Here is a 23,913-nt window from a genome sequence, read left to right on the forward strand (position 1 = left end):
TATCCATCAAAGGCTCCAATTCAAAGTGTCAACGTGCATTGTGGGACACAATGGAGGAGCGCCTCCACCGGGGAGTGGGAGGAAGTATTGGACGTGTTTGATGTAACTGTAGATGCTCCAAGGTGATACTCCATTTTTTTTTTTTTTTTTAAGTCACCTTTGTCGCCCACACCAGACACTTGCTTCCTGTCCAGGGAAGAATAGAGCAGCCAATAGCATTTGATCTCTTAATATACGCCTTTAACATGTGGTACACCTGCACAATCTAATAGGATTCGACACAAGGGGCTGGGATGAGTCAAAATATTAGACAGCTGCAATGGAAATTTACCAGGCTGTCATGTGATCTGAAATACTTTTTGGTCTAGACATGGTGAAGCAACATGTGGCTCAAGATCATATTTGCACTTTGCATGTTCCGAGTAGACTAAATTATGACTTTAAAAAAAGAGATCTCAGTATTCTTCTATTCAATCTTTTCTTGAAAGTGTGATTTTATTCTTATGTAGAAAAAATTGCCATTACATTTTTCTCCCAACTTTGCTCAATCTGATTTTATTTTTTTGCAATATCCTGTACTGAAAATAATTGTCCTTTTATGATCACGAGGTCGCTCAATGTTTTACACGAGTGTATCAGCAGCTGCTGTGCTCCTCAGAAGACTTGTCGGCTATATACTGTATTTCGTGCGTCTGCTCTGTGCAATTTCTTCTCTTCCTTATTAAAACCAATAAAAAAAACTCTTGAATCGGACGAAACAGAAGCCAGAGATGGTCCAAATAGAACGAGCACACATGCTTTATACATTTCTAGTTGCTTTTACAACAGTCATCCTCCGAAACTCCACTTAAAGTGCAATTAATTAAGAGGACAAACTCCCTTTACAGCAGCTTAACCCTGATTTTTCCATTTCCTGTACAGCACTCAATATAAGAGGGTCAAGGCTCAGTTAAAATACACAGTGTATAATTTTTTTTTTTTTTTTTTTTTAAATAGTTTACTCCCAGCGGGGCTGCTGGTGCCGGCGGGGCTCCAGACAGCATAGCACAACACACACACACACACACACACATAGATCACTTTCAGCCTTTGTGTGTCCGCGTGTGTGTGTGTAGGGGCGGAGGCAGATCGCTCATTAATGCTATAAAGGGACATCACAAACAAGCTCCACACTCAGCAAGTCACAGAGACTCTTGCTTGAACTCCATAGAGATTCTTCGTCATTTTGAACTGACTTCCTTTTTACATAAAAACTGCACACATGGTGGGTCTTGAGTTTCCTTGTGTGAGCTGGTGGAAGAAAAAGCGCATCATCGGCTATAAGCTCGACCGCGCCACATCTACTTTTTTTTATTTTTTATTTTTTTTTTGCGAGCGCGCAAGGATGCTGCTGCTGTTGCGCACTTGGAATAAATGTTGGTTCCTGCTGCTGCTGCTCGCCACCGCCGCGTGGTGCCACGCACCGGGGGGTCGCCCCAAGCCCAACTCCATCAGGCCGGCTCTGCTTGCGGGTGCCGTGGCTGCGGATGATCAGGCGCCCGCGTCCGCCTTCAACCGCTCGGCTGCCGCGCGCGCTGGCCCCGTCAAGAAGTTCAACATCTTCGCACAGGTACCTTCCATCTTCAACTTGATTGGACGTGTTCATTGTAATGGTTGGGGACACAATAAGTCTATGTCACTATAATATGGCTCCAAGGCAGCATATGTGACAGGCTAGTCTTGCGTCGGTCGTCTATAAAATTGTGCAGGTGCTTTATTTGTATAAAGGAAACTGCGGCCAACGTGCGAAAGTTTGATGCCTCGTGGGATACGATGTGGTCCTCTGCATCCCTGCGTTTGGTGATAATAATCTTGTATCGGATCGTGCAAACTGTTGAATCTATTTTGCATAGCTTACTTTAAACCGTTTTTAGAGTGTACTATAGCATCTTTGACCTATAAAAAAAAAAGTTTAGACCAATGCAATACGGATCAAACTCAAATTTTTAACTAGAAATATTATGACCACCCTTAAAATAAATAAATAAATGCACTTTTCTTAACATTAACAACTTGTTCGTGAAAAGCATTCAACTACTTTCATCAGAGTTGCTTTTTCCTCTCAACAATACACAACTTGTTTTTTTTTATCTTGAAAGAAACTTGACTTCATTCTTATCACATTCATTCCAGACCAGAAAAAAAAAGCATCATTTGACGTCTTTTTCTGTCAATGGCAGTGAATGAGTTAAACATGGTAAAAATCAATGAAGCAATTATAAATTGTTGATATAATGTACAGCAGGTGTGTCCAAACTTTTTCCTCTGAGGGCCACTACAGAAAAATAGAAAGCTGCAAGGGCCACTTTGATTTTTTTTTTTTAGTTATTTATTAACACATTCATTGCCAGACCAGAAAAAAATTCATCATTTGACGTCTTTTTCCGTCAATGGCAGTGAATGAGTTAAATGATTGCTCCTTTCTTTTTTTTTTTTCTTTTTTTTTTACCCACAAAGAAAAGATTTTCTTTCAATATATGGATAATGATATAGAACTTTTCATGCAAAAATAACTACTTTATTCTGTATAATAATCCAACAAATTTTTTTTTTAATGTTGAAAAACTATCAACTTTATTGTCAATATTTTCCTTGCAAATAAACCACTTTTATTTTAATAGCGCTTTTCCACTTTACAAAGCCCTCAAAGTACATTTTTGACTACCCTGATGATGCAGCATCAGGCACAACTGGGGGTTCAGTATTTTGCTCAATGATACTTCGCTTCGATTACTCATGACTTTTTTTTTCTCTAAAAATAAAAGTTCAATTTCATTTTATGTTTATGAAAAAAAATCAAATTGTCACAATCTCAAGAAATAATGGTACTCTGGCGTGTGTCTCTAATATTTGTCCATACAACGGGAACATTAATTTTAAGGAAACATCACCTTGGCAGTTTAGTTCAAAGTTGAAGACTTTTCAAAATTTAGATTTTTTTGAGGATTAATTTTAATTAATTTTTTTGAGGATTAATTTTGCAAGTGACTGTAAACTATTAGTGATCACGAGGTAGCTTGATATTTAGTACAGCTGTCATGTTAGCCACATGACCTTACACACTGCATTCTGTGCATCTGCTCTGTACAATATCTACAGACATTTGTGGTGCTTCAGGTAAAAAAAATACTGCCAAACCACGTAAATAAAGTAGCAGCATACCATTTCAAATAAGACTGCCTTATGTGCATTGTTATTGGCTATTCCAGGGATCAGAGCCGTCACCCCCCCTCCCTCATAAACTCTTAATTGCCTTTCAGACGTGACGCCACCGAGCACCTCCACAGTAAATCATTAACGGCAGCACAAATGTGAGGGGAAAAAAATGACCAGTGGGGCCCTGACACGCTTTTAGTGTCATTCAAGTGATCCTTGCAAGGATTTTGGGATTTTTTTTTTTTTTTTTTTTTACCAATGGGGTGTGTGTGGGAGAGGGCGAGGGGGGTGTTATTTTACAAAGTGTCTACAAAGTGTCTAATCCGGACTCTAGTCCTGCTCTTTTAATGCGGAAAGAGAAACTATAGGTTGTGCATGCCATTATGTAAGGTATTGAAAGTTGAAAAAAGGAAACAAATGGGGCACAAACTGCACATTACCTCACGAAACACATAAAAAAATACGTTTTTCTTCACCCAGAAGTGGAATTTCATATCAACAATACTTTTAGGGAGAGCTGTATGCATAATAAGCACCCTTGTGAGGAACAAGCGGTTCAGAAAATGGGTGGATGGATACATAAGTTTTAACCTCCTGACTACCAGGAAAAAAAATATTGTCCAATCATGTTCATTTTGATATTCCCCAATCTTTGTGAAGTAACTGGAATACTGCAAAATAAAATTTTTGAAAAAAAAAAAAAAAAAAAAAAAGTTTTGATTTTTAAGCTATGATGTGTCCACTACAGAGGACATTTTTTAAAACTTAAATGCTAGGCTCAAATACAGTTCAAAATAATTCAAACAATACTTTAATGTGTTCTTAAGCGTCTTATAGAAAACATGCTAACAACATTTAAAGCCTAAATTTGTTCAATAAAGTGTTGTACACTTATTTTTCCTCTTCCCTAAAAAGTGCTTGCACTGAGGGAAGCCCCACCCCTACACATTTGGTAGCATTGGAAAGCTCTGAATGTCCTCTATAGAGCACAAAAGGAGTCAATTCAATCGTATGCACTGAGTGGGAGATATTCAGGTTTAAAAAGGTCCACTACAGAGGACAAATCTGATTTGCTGGTATTCAGGGGGATATAAGAAATCAAAAGATGTGAACCTGGCAGAGCGTTAGCATATTAACGTACATTAGCATAAAGTGCGAATCATGCTACATGAAAAAGATCAAAAGAGCACACCTGCAATTTATTTTGCTTCTAAATGAAAGTCTGTACGATATATGTCATGTTCTGACACAGTTCAGAAGCAAAAGATAACTAATAAATAGGATAGCAACAAAAAATGCTCAACTTACATCACACGGCCATCATTTTGGACCAAGGACCTCCACCTGTCCAATGAGTCGTCCTTGCATATGCCTGTCTCATTTGTAGTTTAAAAATGAGTCAAAAAAAAAAAAAAAAAGTTTGCCATACATCACAAGACTTCAGCTCAGTGCGCAACAAATTATTAATTGCATAGATTTGAGCTTTTAGCTTGGCTTTTTTTCCTTAGAAGTTCCAACAAGTTGAGAAGCTTCTCATCAGAACTCTTTTTGTTCTTTTTGCTCCTTTTCAACATGGCCCTTGTGACATGCACAGTGGCAGCTGGTTGCCTGCAAAGTGTTGCGCGTGCTGACATCACGCCCCGAGCCAGCAATGATTCGAAAGCAGAGGCGAGAAACCTCAAACCGACGCCTGCCAGACCTCAAATTTGAGCGTCTGCTTGTACCTCCACCGCTTTGAAAGTATGGGAAGCCATACTTGTGTGTGTGTAGACCACCAGTCTGCCAGCAGTTAAAACAAGGCATGTCCAAGTTATGCCTGTAATGGCATTCATGGCGGCCATTTATATGGACACATACAGTACAGTAAGTGTGTGTATGCCTGCCAGGAGGTTTTCCACACTTGTAAAGCTGCGGCCGCATGATGTGGCTTTGACTGTATAACATTTGACTGGCCCCTCTGCATCCAAGTAAGAGTGAGGCCATTTACAAGCGGAATAAATCAGGAGGTAGAAAAAAAGGCCTTTCACCTGGCGTACGCGCTGTTGCCTTTTATTTAACAGACCTTGAAGGCGTCGGAAACCATCCGTGTATCCGTCCTCATCTGGTTTTCAGGACCATTTCAAGTCTGCAATGGAAATGGCACTTTTTTTTTTTGTGAAAACATCAAAGACAATTTGGACGTTTTTGTACTTCGCAAAGATTATTTGTTCTTTAACAAAAATGACACACATGACAGTATATACTTTACATAGTAGTGTTGTGCTCAAGACCAGACAATTCGAGACCAAGACTTTTGGGGGTCAACACCAAGACAGAGAGAAGCCGAGACCAACACCAAGACAAGTCGAGACCGTGACAAGACCAAGACCCTAAAGAGGAAGTCAACCTCAAACGTTTCTTCATATGTTGTATGTGACCTCACTTGTCTCATAAACATGACATTCTGATTAATATTACATTTGTGGAATGAGTTATGAAGCCGTTTTTATTGGTGTTGTTCCAATACCGATACTGATATCGGCAGAGGTGCCGATACTGCATTAAAACAGTGGTATCGGTATCGGTGACTACTCACAAGTAACATGCCGATACCATTAATTCCAACACTAATATAGGATTTTGGATGCAGCATCTTGTGACTTGCTGGCGCACGACATTCACTGATATGTGACATGTTCACTGCATGCCGATCTAAGATATCCTATTGGCCCTTGAATGCTCTGAACCAATGGCAGGACAGCTTTTTCATGTTGAGGAAAAAAAAACTCAAGTATCGGTATGGTATCGGTATCGGCCGATACTGCAAAGCTGGGTATCGGCATCGGTATCGGGGGCAAAAAAAACGGTATCGGAACAACACTAGTTTTTATCCATCTCAGGGGGCGGCCATTTTGCCACTTTGCTGTCGACTAAAGAGGACATCAATGCTGCTCAGCCAATCAGAGCTCCCCTGTTTTCTGAAGCTGCGCTGTGATTGGTTGTTACCTGAGCCATGAGCAACATTGATGTCATTTTCACTCGACAGCAAGTGATATTGAGAAAAACTGCTGGATTTTGCTGCAATATTAACCTAAATACTGCGAGACTAGTGGGGCTGCATAGAACATGTTGCCAAGAAACATTTTTGGGGTTGACTTCCCCTTTATTTATTTATTTATTTATTTATTTTTAGCTGAAATAATACATGTCTGTTACGTAAAATCTCTTTCCAGAAATATTCGCTGAAAGACAAAATTAGATTTGCAGGTGTTACTTAGCGGTGATGTTGAAGAATAGCACGAGTGCTGATTTTAAAAAGGTCTTGACAGAAAATCCCAAGACTCTTGAGAGTCAAGGCCGAGACAAGAGACCAAGACCTTCCAAATGTGACAGTCAAGGTCCTAGTTCAAGACTAAAACCGGTCTTGAATGTTACAAAACTACTATATAGTCTATATAAGACTTCCTGTCTGAGCTGCATGTATTCGTAAGTAAAATTGGTTCATGTATGATGTGTTAATTTTTCCGCGTGGCTGCTTAGTACATGTCACACACTGTACGTTTAAAATTATTTTACCTGTGATTTTTTATTTATTTTTTTAACATCACACGTGCTGTCAGTTTTGGAAGTCTGCCGACAATTTTAACTCATTCACTGCCAGCCTAGCAAAAATGTATCATTTGACGTATTTTTCCGTCAATGGCAGTGAATGAGTTAAAATCTTACCAGGCTTTCGGCAATGGAGAATGTCGGATCTCACCGTGTCACTTCCAAAACCGGCCTCACGTTTTCAGAGCCAACTGGCAACCTTCAAAGTGATTTGTCTTTTTCACGCTCTCAGTTGTGAAATTGCTGGCATCTCACATAGCCTGCCAGCCGCATGAGAGGGCTCGAATAATTCATCCCCATGTGGAAAAAAAAAAAATCTGCTGTCAAGAAGAACGGACAGCATTATTAGAAGGAGCGAAGAAACAATATTTGTGCTGCAAATGTCTTAAATTAAATGTTCAGGAAAAACATGTGCTGAACAAATTCAGGCCTTGGAGCGAGATCGGGCCCACCACATCATTTTATGTGGCCCCTCAAAAGCAAATCTTTGTCGATCAACTTCCATGATTCCAAGTAAAAGCTACCAAAACTTCAAATTGTCAAATGTAATGAATACAAATCTTCAGATATTGCAGCATTTTGCCGTTGCCAAACCCCGTTTTAAAGTAATTGGAATAAATATTATTTTTGACTTCTGAATTTAAAATGAGTTAGTCATCAATTTATTAAATCAACTTCCATGTACAAAAAAAATGTCCATGTCAGGTACATTCTGTCTTTGATGTTTCCAAACATAAATGCTATATGTTAGTTTACTTGAAGACAAAACATTTCTTTAATGGTTCTTAAAACATAACTTAATTGACTAAAATTAGGTTCCATATTGCCTTTGACATGAACTAAAATGAGTGTGAATGAATGTCTTTGATATTTAGAAAAACACATTAAGAAAAAAACAAAAACAAATTTCGTTTAGATGTAGTCTTATATTGGGTATGCTAGGTATTGAAAACTATTTTGTCTTTGATGATTAAATGGACCCCTCAAATGAAATCCATCTTTGACTGGTGGGTGGCACTTAGTCACGCCGTGAGCCTCAGCCAGTCGCTTTATTTGTGGGCTCCCCCACCACCACGCTCCCACCCCACTTCTCGCCAGACCTGCCTGTGAAGCGGACCTTAATGAGCTGAGAAAGTCGGGCGGAGGTGTGGCGGCTTGTTAGCGCCGCAGTCGGCCTCCCGTCCGGTGGCCTTTCCAGTCTGCTGCTCCTTCGGGTGCCGGCAGGGCCCCCCAGCCCAGACTATTAGGGGGCCCTCCTGCGGCGACCTCATTTGCCGTAATTGGACCTGTTAATGACAGAGGAGACCTGCCGTGGTTTCAAGACATTGTCTGTAAGTCAAGTCAAGATGTCTCGTTTCCTCCAAAAAGACGTCGGGGTCCAAAAGTTCACAGACATTGTTTGGACTGATAAAGGACGCCAACGTAGGAATTTGAAGGTCGGGGGTTTTGTCGGACTGATTCATCCTCGGTTTATTTGATATCTGCTTTCTTTTGTTTTCTGTTTGTTTACTTGATGAGGTTCTTTTTATTTGACTCTGCGAGGCCTCTGCAAGCAATTATTTTGTCATCCGCTAGTATAAACCTTCAAGTGCACAGGCACGGGGATCACTTTTTATCTTTTCCTTTTAATCAAGAAGATTTCCTATTCTGGCTCACGTCATGTGTCATTTGTTGCGGTTCCTGTTAATGTCACGTCTGTTGCTGTTGTACATTCATTCTTCTATAGGTCAAATAAATGGTCCTGTTTTCATTCCTGCTTATGTCACTCATTTGTAATATTCTCGTTACGCTTGCCAAGGGAGCTAATCTAAGTTTGGAGACTTCATTTCTTCTTTCTGTTGATTTGGTCTGTCCTGGATGAGATTCAGGTCTTATGTTTCTCTGCTCTGAGTCGTGAAGCCCCTTTTTTCCCCAAAAAAAATATTTCAGAGAGAATTATAGTTTCTTTCTATTGTGCTAAGATTATTATTCTAAGTGACACCGTCTTTAAAACCTTCATTTAACTACACAAACCCATTGCGATCAGCATCTCTTTGAACGGATATCCTGGTCAAAACTGTCAATGATGTGGATAGTAGTTTTCGATAAGAAGTGCGCCCAACAATAAACAATACTTTATAATCTAAAACACAGGCACTGTGTAGTGGTCTCAAACTGGTAGGCCCATAGGATGGAAAATTCCAAATGGAATAACTTCTGAGAGTTTCAATTTAGTCGGCAGAGTATTCCATGGTGCAGGAGCGGCAAAAGCTGAAAGCTCTTTTTCTCATTTCGGACTACAACTATATTTATTTAGGAATTGTCATGACTGGGTCACGCCAGGGTTAAGTTTGGGTCATGACCGTGAGGTCAAGTGTTTGTTTTGAACTGATGTTATCGGCATCTAGTTTCAACTGGTTTTAAGCTATGTGATGTCAAGAATCTTTAATGTGTTTTTCTGGTCAACATCCAATCAGATAATTCCATGTCAGTCCTGTTACCCACATGTCTAGCTACAGTCAATCCGATCGATTCACTGTCTATTTAAGACCAACCGAGAAATGTGTGTTTGTCGGATTACTACCTTGGTTCCTCTGTGCATCTCCACAGCCCAAGGGGGCTTGGCGTCTCGTGATTCCCGATGCATTCTCATTGTTTCTCGTCTAGTTAAGTTTGTTCTACGCCTCTCGATGTTATGCGAATAATGAGTTAAATTTTATTTGTGTCTGCGCTTTTGGGATCCAACCTCAGAACGTAACAGGAATGAATTATGGAGTATGTCACAATCCAACCAGAGCTTTTAATTTTCCCACAGGTAGGGAGGTGTAATTTGTTTATTTATTAAGTCTTATAAATGATAAAATACAATAATTGAAAATGATTTTGAGGACCCCATAGCTATGACTTGCCGATGGTCTCCGGGCCAGATTTCCTAATTATGATTACACAGTGGCATTATTAAAACTGACAAAAAAATCTTTAAAATTTGTTCAGTGAAACTAGTTTATCATCACGTTTAATTCAACTCAACATAGGTTTGTTTGATTCACATTTACCGTATCTTAAGATGTTTATCAATATACAGTGGAATGCTTCATCTTGGCAAATCGAACAGGAAATTGGAGCCACTGAGAACTAGAATGGGCTAACTGAATAGCGTAGTGTTTCCCAACTTTGAGAGAGCCAAGGCACGAATTTGGCATTAGCAAAAATATTACGGCACACCACCAAACAAAAACAGAGAAGTGGCAGTAAAACCAAAATCCAGATGAAGACTAGTTGCATATTATTTGTGGTTTAATCAAATGTGCGAGTGTAGAAATATGTCTCAAGTCAACATTTAACATTTCTATAGAGGGAGCCGTTCTAATTTACCTGGTGAGGGTACTATTGTAGACCAAAGAATGCTCGAGAACCAACCTGCAGATTTCTTTTTTTTTAGCTCTCAAATTCACTTAAAGACCAGACTGTAAGTGTAAGGACCAGGATGTAGTAATTGGTAAATAGATACATTCTTGCGCCACACCTGTGCCACGGCACAGTGGTTGTGATTGTGAATCACCGGAGTACGGAAGGCTTCAATCCCTCAACACGATCAGTGCAACAACTGGGCCAACTCCCATTTCCAAGATGGCTGCACCCATTGAAACCAGTCTTCATCTCCCTCAATAATATACCAGAAAGTGAGGTGGATAGATTGGCAGATGACTCAGAAAATAAATCGTGCTTTAGCTCGTGTACCAGTGAATCTTGTTTATCATCTTTCATGAACTATTGCTAGATTTCTTTGATGTTTGGAACTAAAGTCTGAGGAAAACCACAATATCTATAAAAACAGAAGAAGTAAGCAACCATTACTATATAAATCACCCGGATTTTATTGCAGCCATAAAACTTTAAATCAGCCACCTGCAAAATGACAAAAACTGAATTAGCTCAATGTGATTTGGCAATATTTCTCAAAATAAGTATGTATACAGAGAAAAGTTGCTAAAAGTTTCCACTCACATTTCAAAAAGTGGCTAAAAAATGGGGAAAAAAATAGTTGTGAGGATAGTCTAAACAACTAAAGTTACAAGTTGGCATCAGTGTCCTAATTCCTTTTTTTTTTTTTTTTTTTCACAAAGTTCCATTGACATGAGTTGTTCAGCGCAACATTGTTTTGCTTGTAAATAAGGGTTCCACAACGCTGCTTTTTGCTTTTTAGAGATTGTTGACCCCGCAGCATGAGTGGAAGTGGAGGAGGAGGGGGGGGTGTCGCTTCCCTCATGGCGCTGCGTCTGTCTCCATCCTTATCGCCTCGGCCGGCATGCCGAGAGCGGCCGCCGAGTAAAATAGCTCTCGCGGGGCCACTTCCTGCGCGGGATCTAAGGCTACGCTTTTATGTGCGGCGGCAAAAATAAGGGAGCATCAACAAGAGATGAGACGCATCCGAATTAAAGCCACACGGCCCTCAGAAGTAGCGAGTGAGGCGTTTTAAAATACCGCCAGATAAGGTGAGGTAATCAGATGGAAAGAGGGGGAGGCTTGACTCACCACATTTCAAAGACTTGGCTGTGATGGAAGAGGTGAGGCCCATTTTTCTTCCACACCTACGACGTGGATGCGAACCTGTGAGACAGATAAAGCGTACGTAGCAGTATGAAGTATTATAAGCAGCTGGGAACTGTCCATTTGTCTTCATATTCGTGTCAAAACTAACGCTGACATTTTTTGTAACCACCGTGACCATTTGTCACTCGCGAACATGAAACCGAATGGAAGTCGCACGGTTTGGTTTTCAGCTCGATCCCATAAAGCGTTGCACATGTGAAAATGATCAATTTTCAGATTTATGATTCAAGAACCAGAAGATCGCTTCGCAGTTGGAATTGATGTGTATTCCTTCTTCCTTAAAGTGTTTATTGAGGGTGTATAGAGGAATCTCCTTGACAACAGTCCAAAAATCAATAAAACAAACCCGCTGCTGCTGCCGTGCGTAAAACAAGGAAAACCACATCATGTCTGGTTAGGTGCCATCAGCAAGCTATTCATAGCGAGATTTCAACAATCGGACTTTTTAAACAAACCAACACCTAGGATTTTCCCAGTGAAACGTTTCAACACACTGCTGTTTTCAGAAGCCATTTTAATTTTAGTCCTAGGCCATTTCTCAATTTGAAGAACGCAGATTACGATCTTGTGAACTCGCCAAGTACGGTCTTCCGAAGACACCATGCAACAACGTTCTTCCTAAGAACTCAGGTGACTGTAAATTGAAATGGCTGTGTACGTCCCTCTCCTCCGACATATTTTCGTAATAGCAGCACGAAACGCATCCTGGGATATTTTTATTGTTAATCCTTCACAAGTATGCAACCGATGCATCCTTGGTTTAAGATAGCTGACAAGAACAACATCTGTGTATTCCGTGCATTCTTGGTTTATTTGTACTTTCAATTGGAACAGTAATTTGCCCTTGACTGACGACATTGCACGAAATCACAAGGACGTAAGACCAGACAGGAACGCGAATTGAGAAACAGCTTTTGGTCGAAAATAGTCACATTTTAGTCAACACTATATGTGACAGTTAGTTTTAATCTATAAATAAATACATAAATACATAAATAAATAAATAAATAAATAAATAACATTGAGTCACTTGTGCTTTTCAAAATTTAAGCAATAATTCATTTATTTAATAAGAATTCAAAATTATTATTATTATTATTTATTTATTTATTTTTACAAAATAGTAACTTATTAAGGAAATAAAATGGCCTTAACAATCAAACAAGCAAAACAACAATACAATAGATTATCACTTCCATGACTAGCACGGTAGCACCCACCTTATATTTGAGCTTTTTGAGCTTTCACTTGAGCAATGGCCAAAAATATAAGGAACCTATACTATTTGTTTTGTGTGTGCATGTGTCAGGTCCAGAATGCAACATTTCCCTCCTTCTCGCCAGCCAAAAATCCCTGCATGTTCATAACAAAACAGTAGCTAACACATAAGCTCATGCGCGAATGTTAGCACAACTAGCTTTAGCCTGAAGCTAGCTAGCAGCCCGTTTGCGCCAGGTGTTATATGAAAAACTTTGAACCTTAGTATGAAATGTACCACCAGCTGATTGTTGATTAACATACACTATGTAAAGTATAAGATATTGCAATGAACTGCGTTTGTGTGTTTTATTGTGTGATGCCGTTGCGGTTTTGTTGTGAACATGTTACGTGATAGAGTTGCAGTGCAAATGTTAGTGAAAAGATCCACTCTGTTCCATTGTCAATTTGTGCTTTTACAATCTGTTTTCAATTCAAAAAGGTCTTTTGTAAACACCCCAGTATGGTGTTCAGGAAAAATCTCATTTGTTATAATGTGGCAGTTATTGTTCTCTAATTAGTTTTATGTCATGTGGTCGCATCTGGCTTTGTTTTCACTTCGATTAAATTGCATTCCAGCTCATTCCCTGGAAGAATGCGGTTGCTCCACAATGCTTTGTCTCGTTAGAATTATCGTTTGTCATTTGCCTCTGGAGTGGTGAAGACGCTCATCCGTCTAACCGTCCTTTGTTGTCCCACAAAAATGACACAATTAAAACTGAAATACATTCGGACGTGATGTTAAGTAATCCTTTCATGACATAAGCGCATATGGATGTTTGTTTGTGCCAGAACTACATACAAAGGCAATTAAATAGATGAATAAATGAACTAATTAAATTGATCATTAGCGTTGGCCCTCCGGTTTTTTAAACCAAGAGCTAGCTAGCGTACACTTGACTTTCATACTGTCATAATTGTTTTGTCTTTGCTAAAGTTGACCTTGAGTAACAAAAATGATCATGGTAATTAAAAAAAACAAACATTACTTTTATGTGTTTTTCAGATTAAGCATTTTTTTTCATGCCACAAGCTCATATTAATCTTGTTGCTGAGAACGTCAATCAATTCTTAAATAAGGCCATGGATGGATGAAATTTACATTGCAAAGTCATCATAGGTTGAAAAAAAGGTAACAAGCCTATTTTGACAAAGTAGTACAAAGTTCACATGTTTTCAAATGTAGTGAGTAAAGGTAAAAAGACGTCAGAAAAAAATAATACTGACAAGTACCTAAAAAAGCAAAGCACAATAACAAAGTACTTGAACTTCCCCCCACTGTACATGGACGGTCTTTGTATATAAAGATGTTGCAGCTGCGGAAACGCGCTTGACCAACCTGATCCGGAGATGGGCACGTTTTCGGCACAGTAATTCACTTCTCCGAAATTGATTTGTGACACGCTTCCTGTCCAACTGCTCTGCCTCGCCCCCGAGTCCCACGGCAACAGCGCTTACACGTGTAAGGAATTACACCAAGATGCCACGTCCAGAGTGAAAGCCTCAAAACCCAAGAGATCCTTCTTAACTCATTCAAACCCAAAAATGTAATAATTTGTCCTTCACTCCCAAAAAAGTATTTACACGTTTTTTGTTGTTTTTGTTTTTAATGCAAGAGTATATAGAAGGCTTTGATGCAGTTCTGAAATGAAGATGTGGCTTAAAGCAATGGTAGTTATTGGGGGGGAAAAAAAGGGCCAGCAGGTGGCAGCAGAGTATAAGAGATCAGCCAGGGCGTTTTCACCAGGAATGTGAATAATGATTAAACTTAGCTGTATTCTAATGCTAATTGCTGAAAAACTTAAACTGATGCAAACAAAACAAAAATTCTGATGAATGGAGAGACTAATTTTTCTTTTGGTAGGTTTAATGTTTTTATAGCAATAGACTACAATATTCTGTGGGCCTTGCAAAATCAGTCCAAATCCAGCTAAAAAATGAAGGGGGTTGCTTCAGTGAAAATGGCTGGGAGAAAATGAGTTAATTTAAGCGGGATGCACTGCTAACCCTCCTATTTTGTGGTTCATCTTTCGCAGCCTCGCTATAGCGCAGATTTTTAAATATATATATTTTTAAATACAGGATTTTACAGACTAACAGCATGTCAGAATTTCAGTGTCGAACCACATGCCGCAACATGTTGGACCCCACTGAGCTCTACTGGATGTAGATGCAGCAAAATTAAGAGGAGTCAAGAGAGCTCCTGTATGCTAATCCACGTTAGCCCGTCAATGGTATTTCTGTGCGAGTCTCTGGGCGTGAGCTGTGGCTGAAAGCAGCTACTGTGTGCGTATCCTCAATTGTGTTTATGTATTTGACTGTTATCAAGGCGCTCAATAAAAGACCGAAAAGTGCATCGGCCAGTGTGGCTCTCCTTTCCCACATATGAGGGCATTACAGTTAGTAGTATACTGTCAAAAACACTGAAAAATGATGGATTAAAAAGAAAAGACGATGAACCACTATATAGTGGGGAAAAACTGTATATATATTTTTGATTTATAAACAGTATGATTATTTTATGAGGAGAGAATTAGTAAATAATTCAAATAAGAAGACAATTTAGGGGAATCGGCAATTGCTACATTTTACAGCAAATAGTTCACCTTTTTACGCAATGCCATATACTCAAAACATTCTTCTCCACAATTCTCAACACAGACGAGCAGACAAAAACAACACACCGACAATCACGTTGGCACGGCAAGAGAAATATGGCTGTAAAAACAAAGCGAGCTTAGAACAAACTATGCAAACAAGACTAAATGGAGTCTAAAGGAGTATGATTAGTGGGGTAATTACCACTGAGGTACGTCTGCAGGGCTCATTAAGTCGCCAAATGGTCGGAGAGAGAGTTGGCTTTGGAAATCTAATTGCTCCAATTGTCTGGCGCGCATAAAAATAACAACAAGGACGGTGAGAAAAATGTCTGCGCTTTACAAGAGTGGAAGACATGAAGTGGGTTTACCGTCGGACGTTCTCCAAAACAGACACAAAGTGACTGGAGGCATGTGCATGGACAAGATTGTTGTTTTCTAAGGATGAGTCACAGGTTCAGACATACAAACAGTCAGTTGGTTAAGGGTACAATAATATTGAATATTGGGGATTGAGCATTTCGACGAACATCAATCGCCTGTTCAATAACACAATTCCATCCATATACGGCAGTTTCTTCATCAGTGTTTCTCCACCTTTATTTAGCCAAGAAACTACACATATTTTAAGACACGTATTTTGCATTATCACTCTTGAAACTGTTGGTTAAAAGTAACTCAAAAAGGACCAGCACAATGCTGTTTTTTGTTGTTGTTGTCGTTTTTAAAGGTATTATTAATTACAAAAAACAAAAACCCTGCTATCATTAGTGTAATAATCTATCAATCAATCAATCAATCAATCAACCTTATGTATAGAGCACCTTTCATACATTCAAAATGAAACTCAAAGTGCTGGACATCCATAATACAATAAAAGGTTTAAAAAAAAAAAAAAAAAAAAAAAAAAAAGGCCCCTCCCCCATCCCCAAATCTAAGGCTTTTTCAGCCGATCACCTAGTTTAAATAAAAAAATAAAATAAAAATAATAACCCCCCCCCCCCCATCCCCAAATCTAAGGCTTTTTCAGCCGATCACCCAAAAAAAAAAAAAAAAAAAAAAAAAAAGATAACCAATCTCTTATTCAATCAGAAGATGGAGCAATATATCTATTTAAAATAACTTTTATATTTACTCTGCAATCAACAATGGCACTGGTCCGGCCCAGAAATTGTGAAAACCCTCACAAACCTGTAATTGTCTTCAATTGAAATGCATGGTCAAAAAAAAAAAAACATTCTTAAAAAAAACAAACAAAAGCTGCTAAACATTGAATATAACATGTAATGTCTTATTCCGTGGAGCCGTTCAATGACGTCATTAATCGATTGGGTAAATTAAGACATTACAGTTGATCACCGATTTTGCATAAAATTCTAACTATCATCCGATCCTGATCGGGCCAATCAGATCGACGTAAAGCCTTAATTATAAGAAACACATTAAACCCATTAACTCACAATATGATGAGATTTTTTTTTTTTTTTTGAAAAAAATTACAAGAATGAAGTACTATTTTGGGGAGAAAGAAAAGTCAGAATTTTAGAAATTTTTGTATTACAGTGGTCTTATTTTTATTTTAAATTGTGGCCTTGTGAAAATAAAGTGCTACAGTATTTTTAGAAAGTTGGAATTTCACAAGAGCAACATACTGGAGGGAGGGAAAAAAAAAAAATCATTATATGATCTGTCAGAAAAACATCACCCCAAAAATATTCTCTTTATTCAATGTCCACCCCTTCCAACTATTTCATCAGCTTTCTGCGAAAATTATTTGACGTGAATTGTTGCGCTTCCACAGCAGGTGTACCCGTGCAGCAATGACAAGGAGTGCAGCGTGGGAAGTTACTGCTACAGCCCCCACCAGGCGCCGTCACGCTGCCTGGCCTGCCGCAGGAGGAAGAAGCGCTGCCACCGGGACGCCATGTGTTGCCCCGGCAACCGCTGCCATAACTGTACGTCAAAAACACAGTACTAAGAGCTACTGGTTATTACTGGTAATAGGTTCTAAACTCACCTTTTTAGCAATATGAAAAAGATCCAACTGACATGAGGTTTGCGCATTGTGCAAACAATTATCAGGTTTATTTTTTAAAATATAAAGTACATTTTAACCTAATGACTGAAATGTAACAGGGTTGCGGTAGGTGAACCGTCATATAGTCGGGGGACATTTTCGAGTGATCAGCGAATCTCTCATACTGGCAACTTTTCAGATATTTGCATGGCGATCTCCGACAGCGTGATCTCGCCTCACATCTCCGCCTTGGACCAACACAACAAGCTCTCGGCCAAAGATCACAGCTGGAGGAAAAGCAGCGGGAAAACACAAGCCAAGCATTCTCTTAAAGGTAGGATGATATCCTGGAACTTTCTCAAAGTTTTTGGATCTGGGGACTACTGACAAGGTTGATATTTTCTTCTAAGGACTGCCTCATATTCTTAAAGGGGAAGTCAACCCCCCTCAAAAAAAAAAATCCCCCCCCCCCAAAAAAAAATAAAAAAAATCAAAAATATGTTCTATGCAGCCCCTCTAGTGTAAATCCGGTATTATAGTGAACTAATTTAAGCCCAAAAACATGTAAAAACGTTTTTAATACTTTGTCATTCACTCCTAAAAACGTGTTTTTTCTTGTTTTTGTTTTTTTTTTTATGCAAGAGCATACAGAAGGCTTTGATGAAGTTTCTGACATGAAGAGGTGGCTTAAAGCAATAGTAGTTATTAAAAAAACACACAGCCAGCAGGTGGCAGCAGAATATAAGAGATCAGCCAGGGCCATGTTGCAACAAGCTCTGTTTCTCTGAATATTAATGAAACTTAGCTATATTCTAATGCTAATGGCTGCAAAATGGAAACAGATACAAATATACTTTTTTTTTCCTGATGAAATAAGAGACTCTAATTTTTCTTTTTGCAGGTTCCATGTTTTTATAGCAATAGGTCACAATGTTCTGTGGGCCTTGCACAATCTGTCAAAAGGGGTTTCTTCAATAACAATGGCTCAATGAGTTAATATTGTGTGTGGAATATGAGTTAAGCAGCAAAATCCAGCAATTTTACCAATATCAGACGGTGGCTATTTTGCCACTTTCTGTCGCGTGAAAATGACATCACAGTTGTTCAGGTCTCAGGTAACAACCAATCACAGCTCAGCTTCAGAAAACAGGTGAGCTGTGATTGGTCGTTGCCTCAGCCTTGAGTCACTGTGATGTCATCTCCAGTCGACAGCAAGTGGCAAAAATGGCCTGAGATGGATAAAAATGGCAGGATTTTGCTACATAACTCATATTTCACAAATCAGAAGGTCAAGTTTAAACCAGTGAGGTCACATATAACACATTATTGTCAAGAAATGTTGACTTCCTTTTTAACACCAACAACAGAGAGAAGCAGTCGGTGTTGCCAATTTAGCCATTTGGTCACAATGCAGAATGCGACAGAGCGACTAACGTAGTCTATGTATATTCATAGTGCTCGTCAAAGGAGCTATGAGGAGGAACTGCACTCATAAAACAAAATCACAATCATATCAGAGCTTTTGTTCAAATGACAAAGTAAAAAAAAAAAAAAACTACTATGGTTCATGGTACCTCTTGCCACCAACCAGAGCCACAATCTCTGTTGACAACTGCCTCGCCCCTCATATTTAAGCCCAAAGTATAGCTTGCATACTCGAAACTACAGCTGCCTTGCTGTTTGCACACCGATAGTGGAGGTCATTAAAACATTCACCGAGACAGAAAAAACAGTGCGACGCCACAGAATTAGAGTTTAGCAGAATGGCAACAACAACAAAAAAAGAAAAGAAAAAAAAAAGAAAAGAAAAACCCTCACCCAGTATTCACGTCACCACATTATAATCATGAATCTGTGCGTCTGTCTGCAAACAAGTGACAGACGAGTTGTTGATGCTAGTAAAACGTGTTTTTTCACCCTACACAATCCTGACTTCTGGCTTTTGGAATTATTTGTGACTTTTACCTTACAGTGTTGAAAATTTGAAATGTTGAAAATGGATGTATAATAGGAGTTCAAGAATCCCTCAAGGTACTATCTATTGTATGTTAATGTAATCTGTTGGGATTCCTTATAAATTAACAACTAGACTTCGTAACTCTAAAAATGTGGCACATCGTACAGTCCAGATAGTTTGATTTTGCCCGATGTATTAATAAAGTATAGCAATGTACTTACAGCTCGGAAACGTACTCATGCCTTGATGGTCCTGAAAAAGTTACGAACGGCTAACTTAGTAATTAGTCCTATAGTACACAACAAGAAAACAAAACCCACGCTTTTCTGCCAACTCGGAAAACAGTTCAGTATAGTCGAATTTGAATTTGTGCAAGAAACAGTAGCAGCTGTTGTCAGAACTTGCAGTATAATAAACAATAAACCGCCTTGTGATCAATCTCACAACTGTTGACATTTACATGGCAATAACCTTGGGTCATCATCAGCCACGTGCTGCTTGTGTTGAAAATCAGACATTTTTGACCGATCACATGGACTGGAAGTAGGATTTCTACGAACATTTCGTCAAGGCATTCCGACTTAGGTGCGACACCCAAATGTCAACACGAGATATGAGGTCAACATCTCAAGTGGAAGGTTTTATTTTGACTGGCTAAATCGAGCCCCAGAATTAAACCCAAATGATTATGCATTTTACCTGCTACAGGGGAGCTTGAAGAGACACCCCCAAAACAATTGTCATCTGTGTATTTAAACAATATAGTGCTTGCCTCAATTTTTGACTGCCCACGCTTAGGTGACGTGAGCGAGTTGCTCCAATTTAGCACACGGCCGTCTGTGACTCTCCGCCATCTTTGACTGTCAGCTTTGCTATTCAGTGTGTTTTGAGGAGGTGTTTTGACACATATTTCCAGCCTTGAGTCTTATTAAAAAAAATTGGAAACATAATAGCATTCACACTGATGGACGATACCTGACAGTCTCATATTTTCGTCCAGGTCACGAGGGCGACCCGTGCTTGCGTACGTCCGACTGCTCCGAGGGCTACTGTTGCGCCCGCCACTTCTGGACCAAAATCTGCAAGCCGGTGCTGCGACTGGGCGAGGTTTGCAGCAAGCAGAGGAAGAAAGGCTCGCACAGCCTGGAGATCTTCCAACGCTGCGACTGCGCCAAGGGCCTCTCGTGCAAGGTGTGGAAAGATGCCACCTCGTCGTCCAAGGCCAGACTGCACATGTGCCAGAAGATCTGACGGAGGACGAGGCAATGACTTCAGCGAGCAATCCGATCAGCCCAAGGAACGTAGTTTTTTTTTTTTTTTTTTTTTTTTCCGTATAGGGATGGAGTAAAAAGACACATCTGCGTGGGTGTTACTTCATTTTGATGACATTCAGGGATGGAGGGACTCCGGGCGGAGACATTAACGCAGAAGCCGCATTATTATTGTTAATATGACTGACCAGTGCATTCTTTAACATGCTGCAAAGTCCATTTGTTCGAAAGTCCTTCTGTTATTACCGTGCGAGAGCTTTTCCATGATGACTAATGTGTAAAAGCCTTATGCCAGTCACTCAGAGTTACCTACTGCAAACTTTTTTTTTTTTTTTTTTAGAAAATGTTGCGCTTTTAGCAGAACAGAATAGCAATGATATCATGTAGGCAAGGTATGAAAATGTCCATTTTAGTGGTCTATCTTTTCTTTTCTTGTCTTTTCTCCACCAGCACTAAATATGGCAATAATGCTACTTTCTAACAAACAAAAAAAACACAATTGGATCAAAATTTCAAACCTTAATAGCTGTTGGCTATGACAGTGTGTATCCTCCTGACTACCAGAAAAAAAATATTGTCCAATCATTTTTATTTTTATATTCCCCAATCTTTGTGAAGTAACTGGAACACTGCAAAAGAAATTTTTGAAAGGGGGATAAAAAAAAAAAAAAAGGTTTTATTTTTAAGCTATGATGTGTCCACTACAGAGGACATTTTTTTAAAACTTAAATGCTAGGCTCAAATACAGTTAAAATAATTCAAACAATGTGTTAATATGTTCTTAAGAGCCTATAGAAAATATGCTAACAACATTTAAAGCCTAAATGTGTTCAATAAAAAGTGTTATACACTTACTTTTCCTCTTCCCTAAAAGTGCTTGCACTGAGGGAAGCCATTTTCTTTTATGATGCAATCAAAGGTAGCAAAGCCCTATCACTACACATTTGGTATCATCTGAAAACTCTGAACGTCCCCTATAGAGCACAAAAGTAGTTAAATCAATCGTATCCACTGGGTAGGAGATATTCAGGTTTAAAAAGGTCCACTACAGAGGACAAATTTCAGTTGCTGGTAGTCAGGAGGATATGAAAAAATTACCCCCCCAAAAAAACAACCTTTAAAAAGTAATACCAGTGGTAAATATGGTAGTTATGATAATTAACCTTTTTTTTTAACTTAACTTTTAAAGGAACTTTTCTAAAGATGAGCGTAACAATAAGGGGAAAAAACTGCAAAATAGGTAGTTCGATCATTTACAGACATAAACCCACAATGTACTAGCAACAATTAATATTTAAAAAATAAAATTAAATAGTAATACACATCTCGTCCAAGTCCTCATCAGAGTCACTGTCTAGCTGGAGCCTATCCCAGCTCATACTCACGTTCACAGTCCCAGCCACACTTATGGCCAATTTAGAGACTGATGTTTTTGTGATGTGTGTTGTACACACATTTAGTTCACACTAATCATTTAAAATGTTTTCACTTATCTGTATAACGCGACCACATGATCAAATTACACATGCTAATGTTAGCCTACACTGTCGTCCTGCCGTAGCTTTGGACACTGTAGTATTCCACACGGTCGTGTCAACTTTGTTACACTACTCCAATTTCCTTGCCAAACTCGGTCTACTCTCAGATGTATTAAAAGTAAAAACAGGAATGCAACAACAACAATAATAAAATCCCTACACATGCTAAAGTTAGCATAACCTGTTGCCTTGTCATAGCTCTGGATCCCGCAGTAGGCTATTTGACTCCACAGTTCCTGAGCGACTCTTTCCTTGTCACCCACAGATAGAAACATTTTGAACCAAACTAAGATGCTAGCGTGCAGTGAAAAAGCATCAGAAAGGTCTATATTACTTCCCTACAGTGCTCCTAACCGCTCTTGGGAATATACGCATGGTGTTTGTGGATAACAAGTAAATGCTGTGATATACTAACTATCATTATTTTCCTCCATTTCTTTTTTCTTCAGTCATTATCACGAAGCAACAATATTTGTGAAGGAATTCCCACTTGCAAATGTGAGACGTGACCAACGAAAGACAAGTCATCTATTAGCCACGGAGTATTCCGTGCATTGTTCGGACTAATTGTAGATGTCAAACGACCGTTGTGTCTACTTCTTGAGAGCTGCTTTTCCGCTTATTGAAGGATACAATGGGAAATGTTTTCAAAGCTAGCTGGGTCCAAATTTGCCAGCAGATTGATCAGACAGACTGACTGCAAAAGTGTGCGTCAGTGCGTTCTTCAGCTAGCCGTCTATTTGTGAAAGCGGTAGTCCCTTGTTTCACAACTTCATTTGCAAGCATTTCAAAATATAGATAAGCTCCTATATTGTAAATAGAATGACATATTTAAGAAACAGTGTATATCATGTAAATATAATGAGATTTAAAAGATAAAATGGCACAGATGATTTAGGTGAGAAGAGTTAAGGGACCAAATGTTAAGCATGCAGTTGTAGAGATTTTAAATGAAATATGCATCACAAGGAAAGTTACTGCAAAACAAATAAAAACTTTGTGTAAATGGTATGCATATGATGCTAAGATTTATATCCAACTAGTGTATGTGAATAATTCCTATTGATTTGTTTTGCATATTTACAGTGATGAACAAATTAAAAGAATGTATTTTGTATTAACAGACTGAGTTTGACTTTGCACTACCGTGTACATTACTATCACAAACAAACACAATTTTAATCAGAATACCACGTTCAGACTAGTGCATAAAAGAATTACTTTTGAGTTGACTTCCCCTTTGTTTTCTATGCATGACAGTGACAAGAATATTAAACATGCTCCTTACTGAACAGTGAAGACTAATATTTATAAAGATGGACAAAAGATCTAATAATGATATGGCTAAACAGAATCAGAAGAAGAGTTGATTGGTCAAACACACATAAAAGGAGGAGTGGGTGCTGAGAAGACCAAAATGGACAGAACAGGTGGAACTAATAAACATCATGGGGGGGGGGGAAAAAACGGTGGAAAAATCGTTCTACTCAATAAAACCAAGTCAACAAGAAATGACAAAAAAACCTAAGCGTCTATATGACAGGCTGATTTTTTTCAGTTAGTCGGTTGAGGACGCTCCTAAACAAGATTGACACTTTTTCCATATTTTCTCCAAAACATGTGACGGAAGCGCTTTGTGTGTTTACTTACGTCTGGCAGAGAAAAGTTCCACACTGACATTTTAATGTGGACCTTCAGCACACCCAAATACTTCATGCGCAAGTTATGAGTGAGACAATTCGGGGAGCTCACATCTGCCTAACAGCTCCACCGTTGATGCTTTTAATATACGCTTCCTGACTCGTTTTCTCACTAAAAGTATGTTTGTGTGAGTTTTATTTAAACTCGTTAACGAGCCTACAATTTTATGACAAGTGCTCGCCATTCTTTGTGGAACTTA

General features: G+C 39.0%; 1 protein-coding gene across 1 annotated transcript; it reads left to right on the forward strand.

Moving 5' to 3' along the window:
• The first annotated feature begins 1,186 nt into the window (after positions 1-1,186).
• On the forward strand, positions 1,187-23,098 carry dkk2 (dickkopf WNT signaling pathway inhibitor 2). The gene is made up of 4 exons (XM_077524527.1): positions 1,187-1,609; positions 17,032-17,185; positions 17,447-17,581; positions 20,205-23,098. Exons 1-4 carry the CDS (start codon positions 1,262-1,264, stop codon positions 20,453-20,455), a joined length of 888 nt encoding a protein of 295 aa, XP_077380653.1. The 5' UTR covers positions 1,187-1,261; the 3' UTR covers positions 20,456-23,098.
• Positions 23,099-23,913: the final 815 nt, after the last annotated feature.

The sequence above is a fragment of the Festucalex cinctus genome, chromosome 6, assembly GCF_051991245.1.
Source record: "Festucalex cinctus isolate MCC-2025b chromosome 6, RoL_Fcin_1.0, whole genome shotgun sequence".
NCBI lineage: Eukaryota > Metazoa > Chordata > Actinopteri > Syngnathiformes > Syngnathidae > Festucalex > Festucalex cinctus.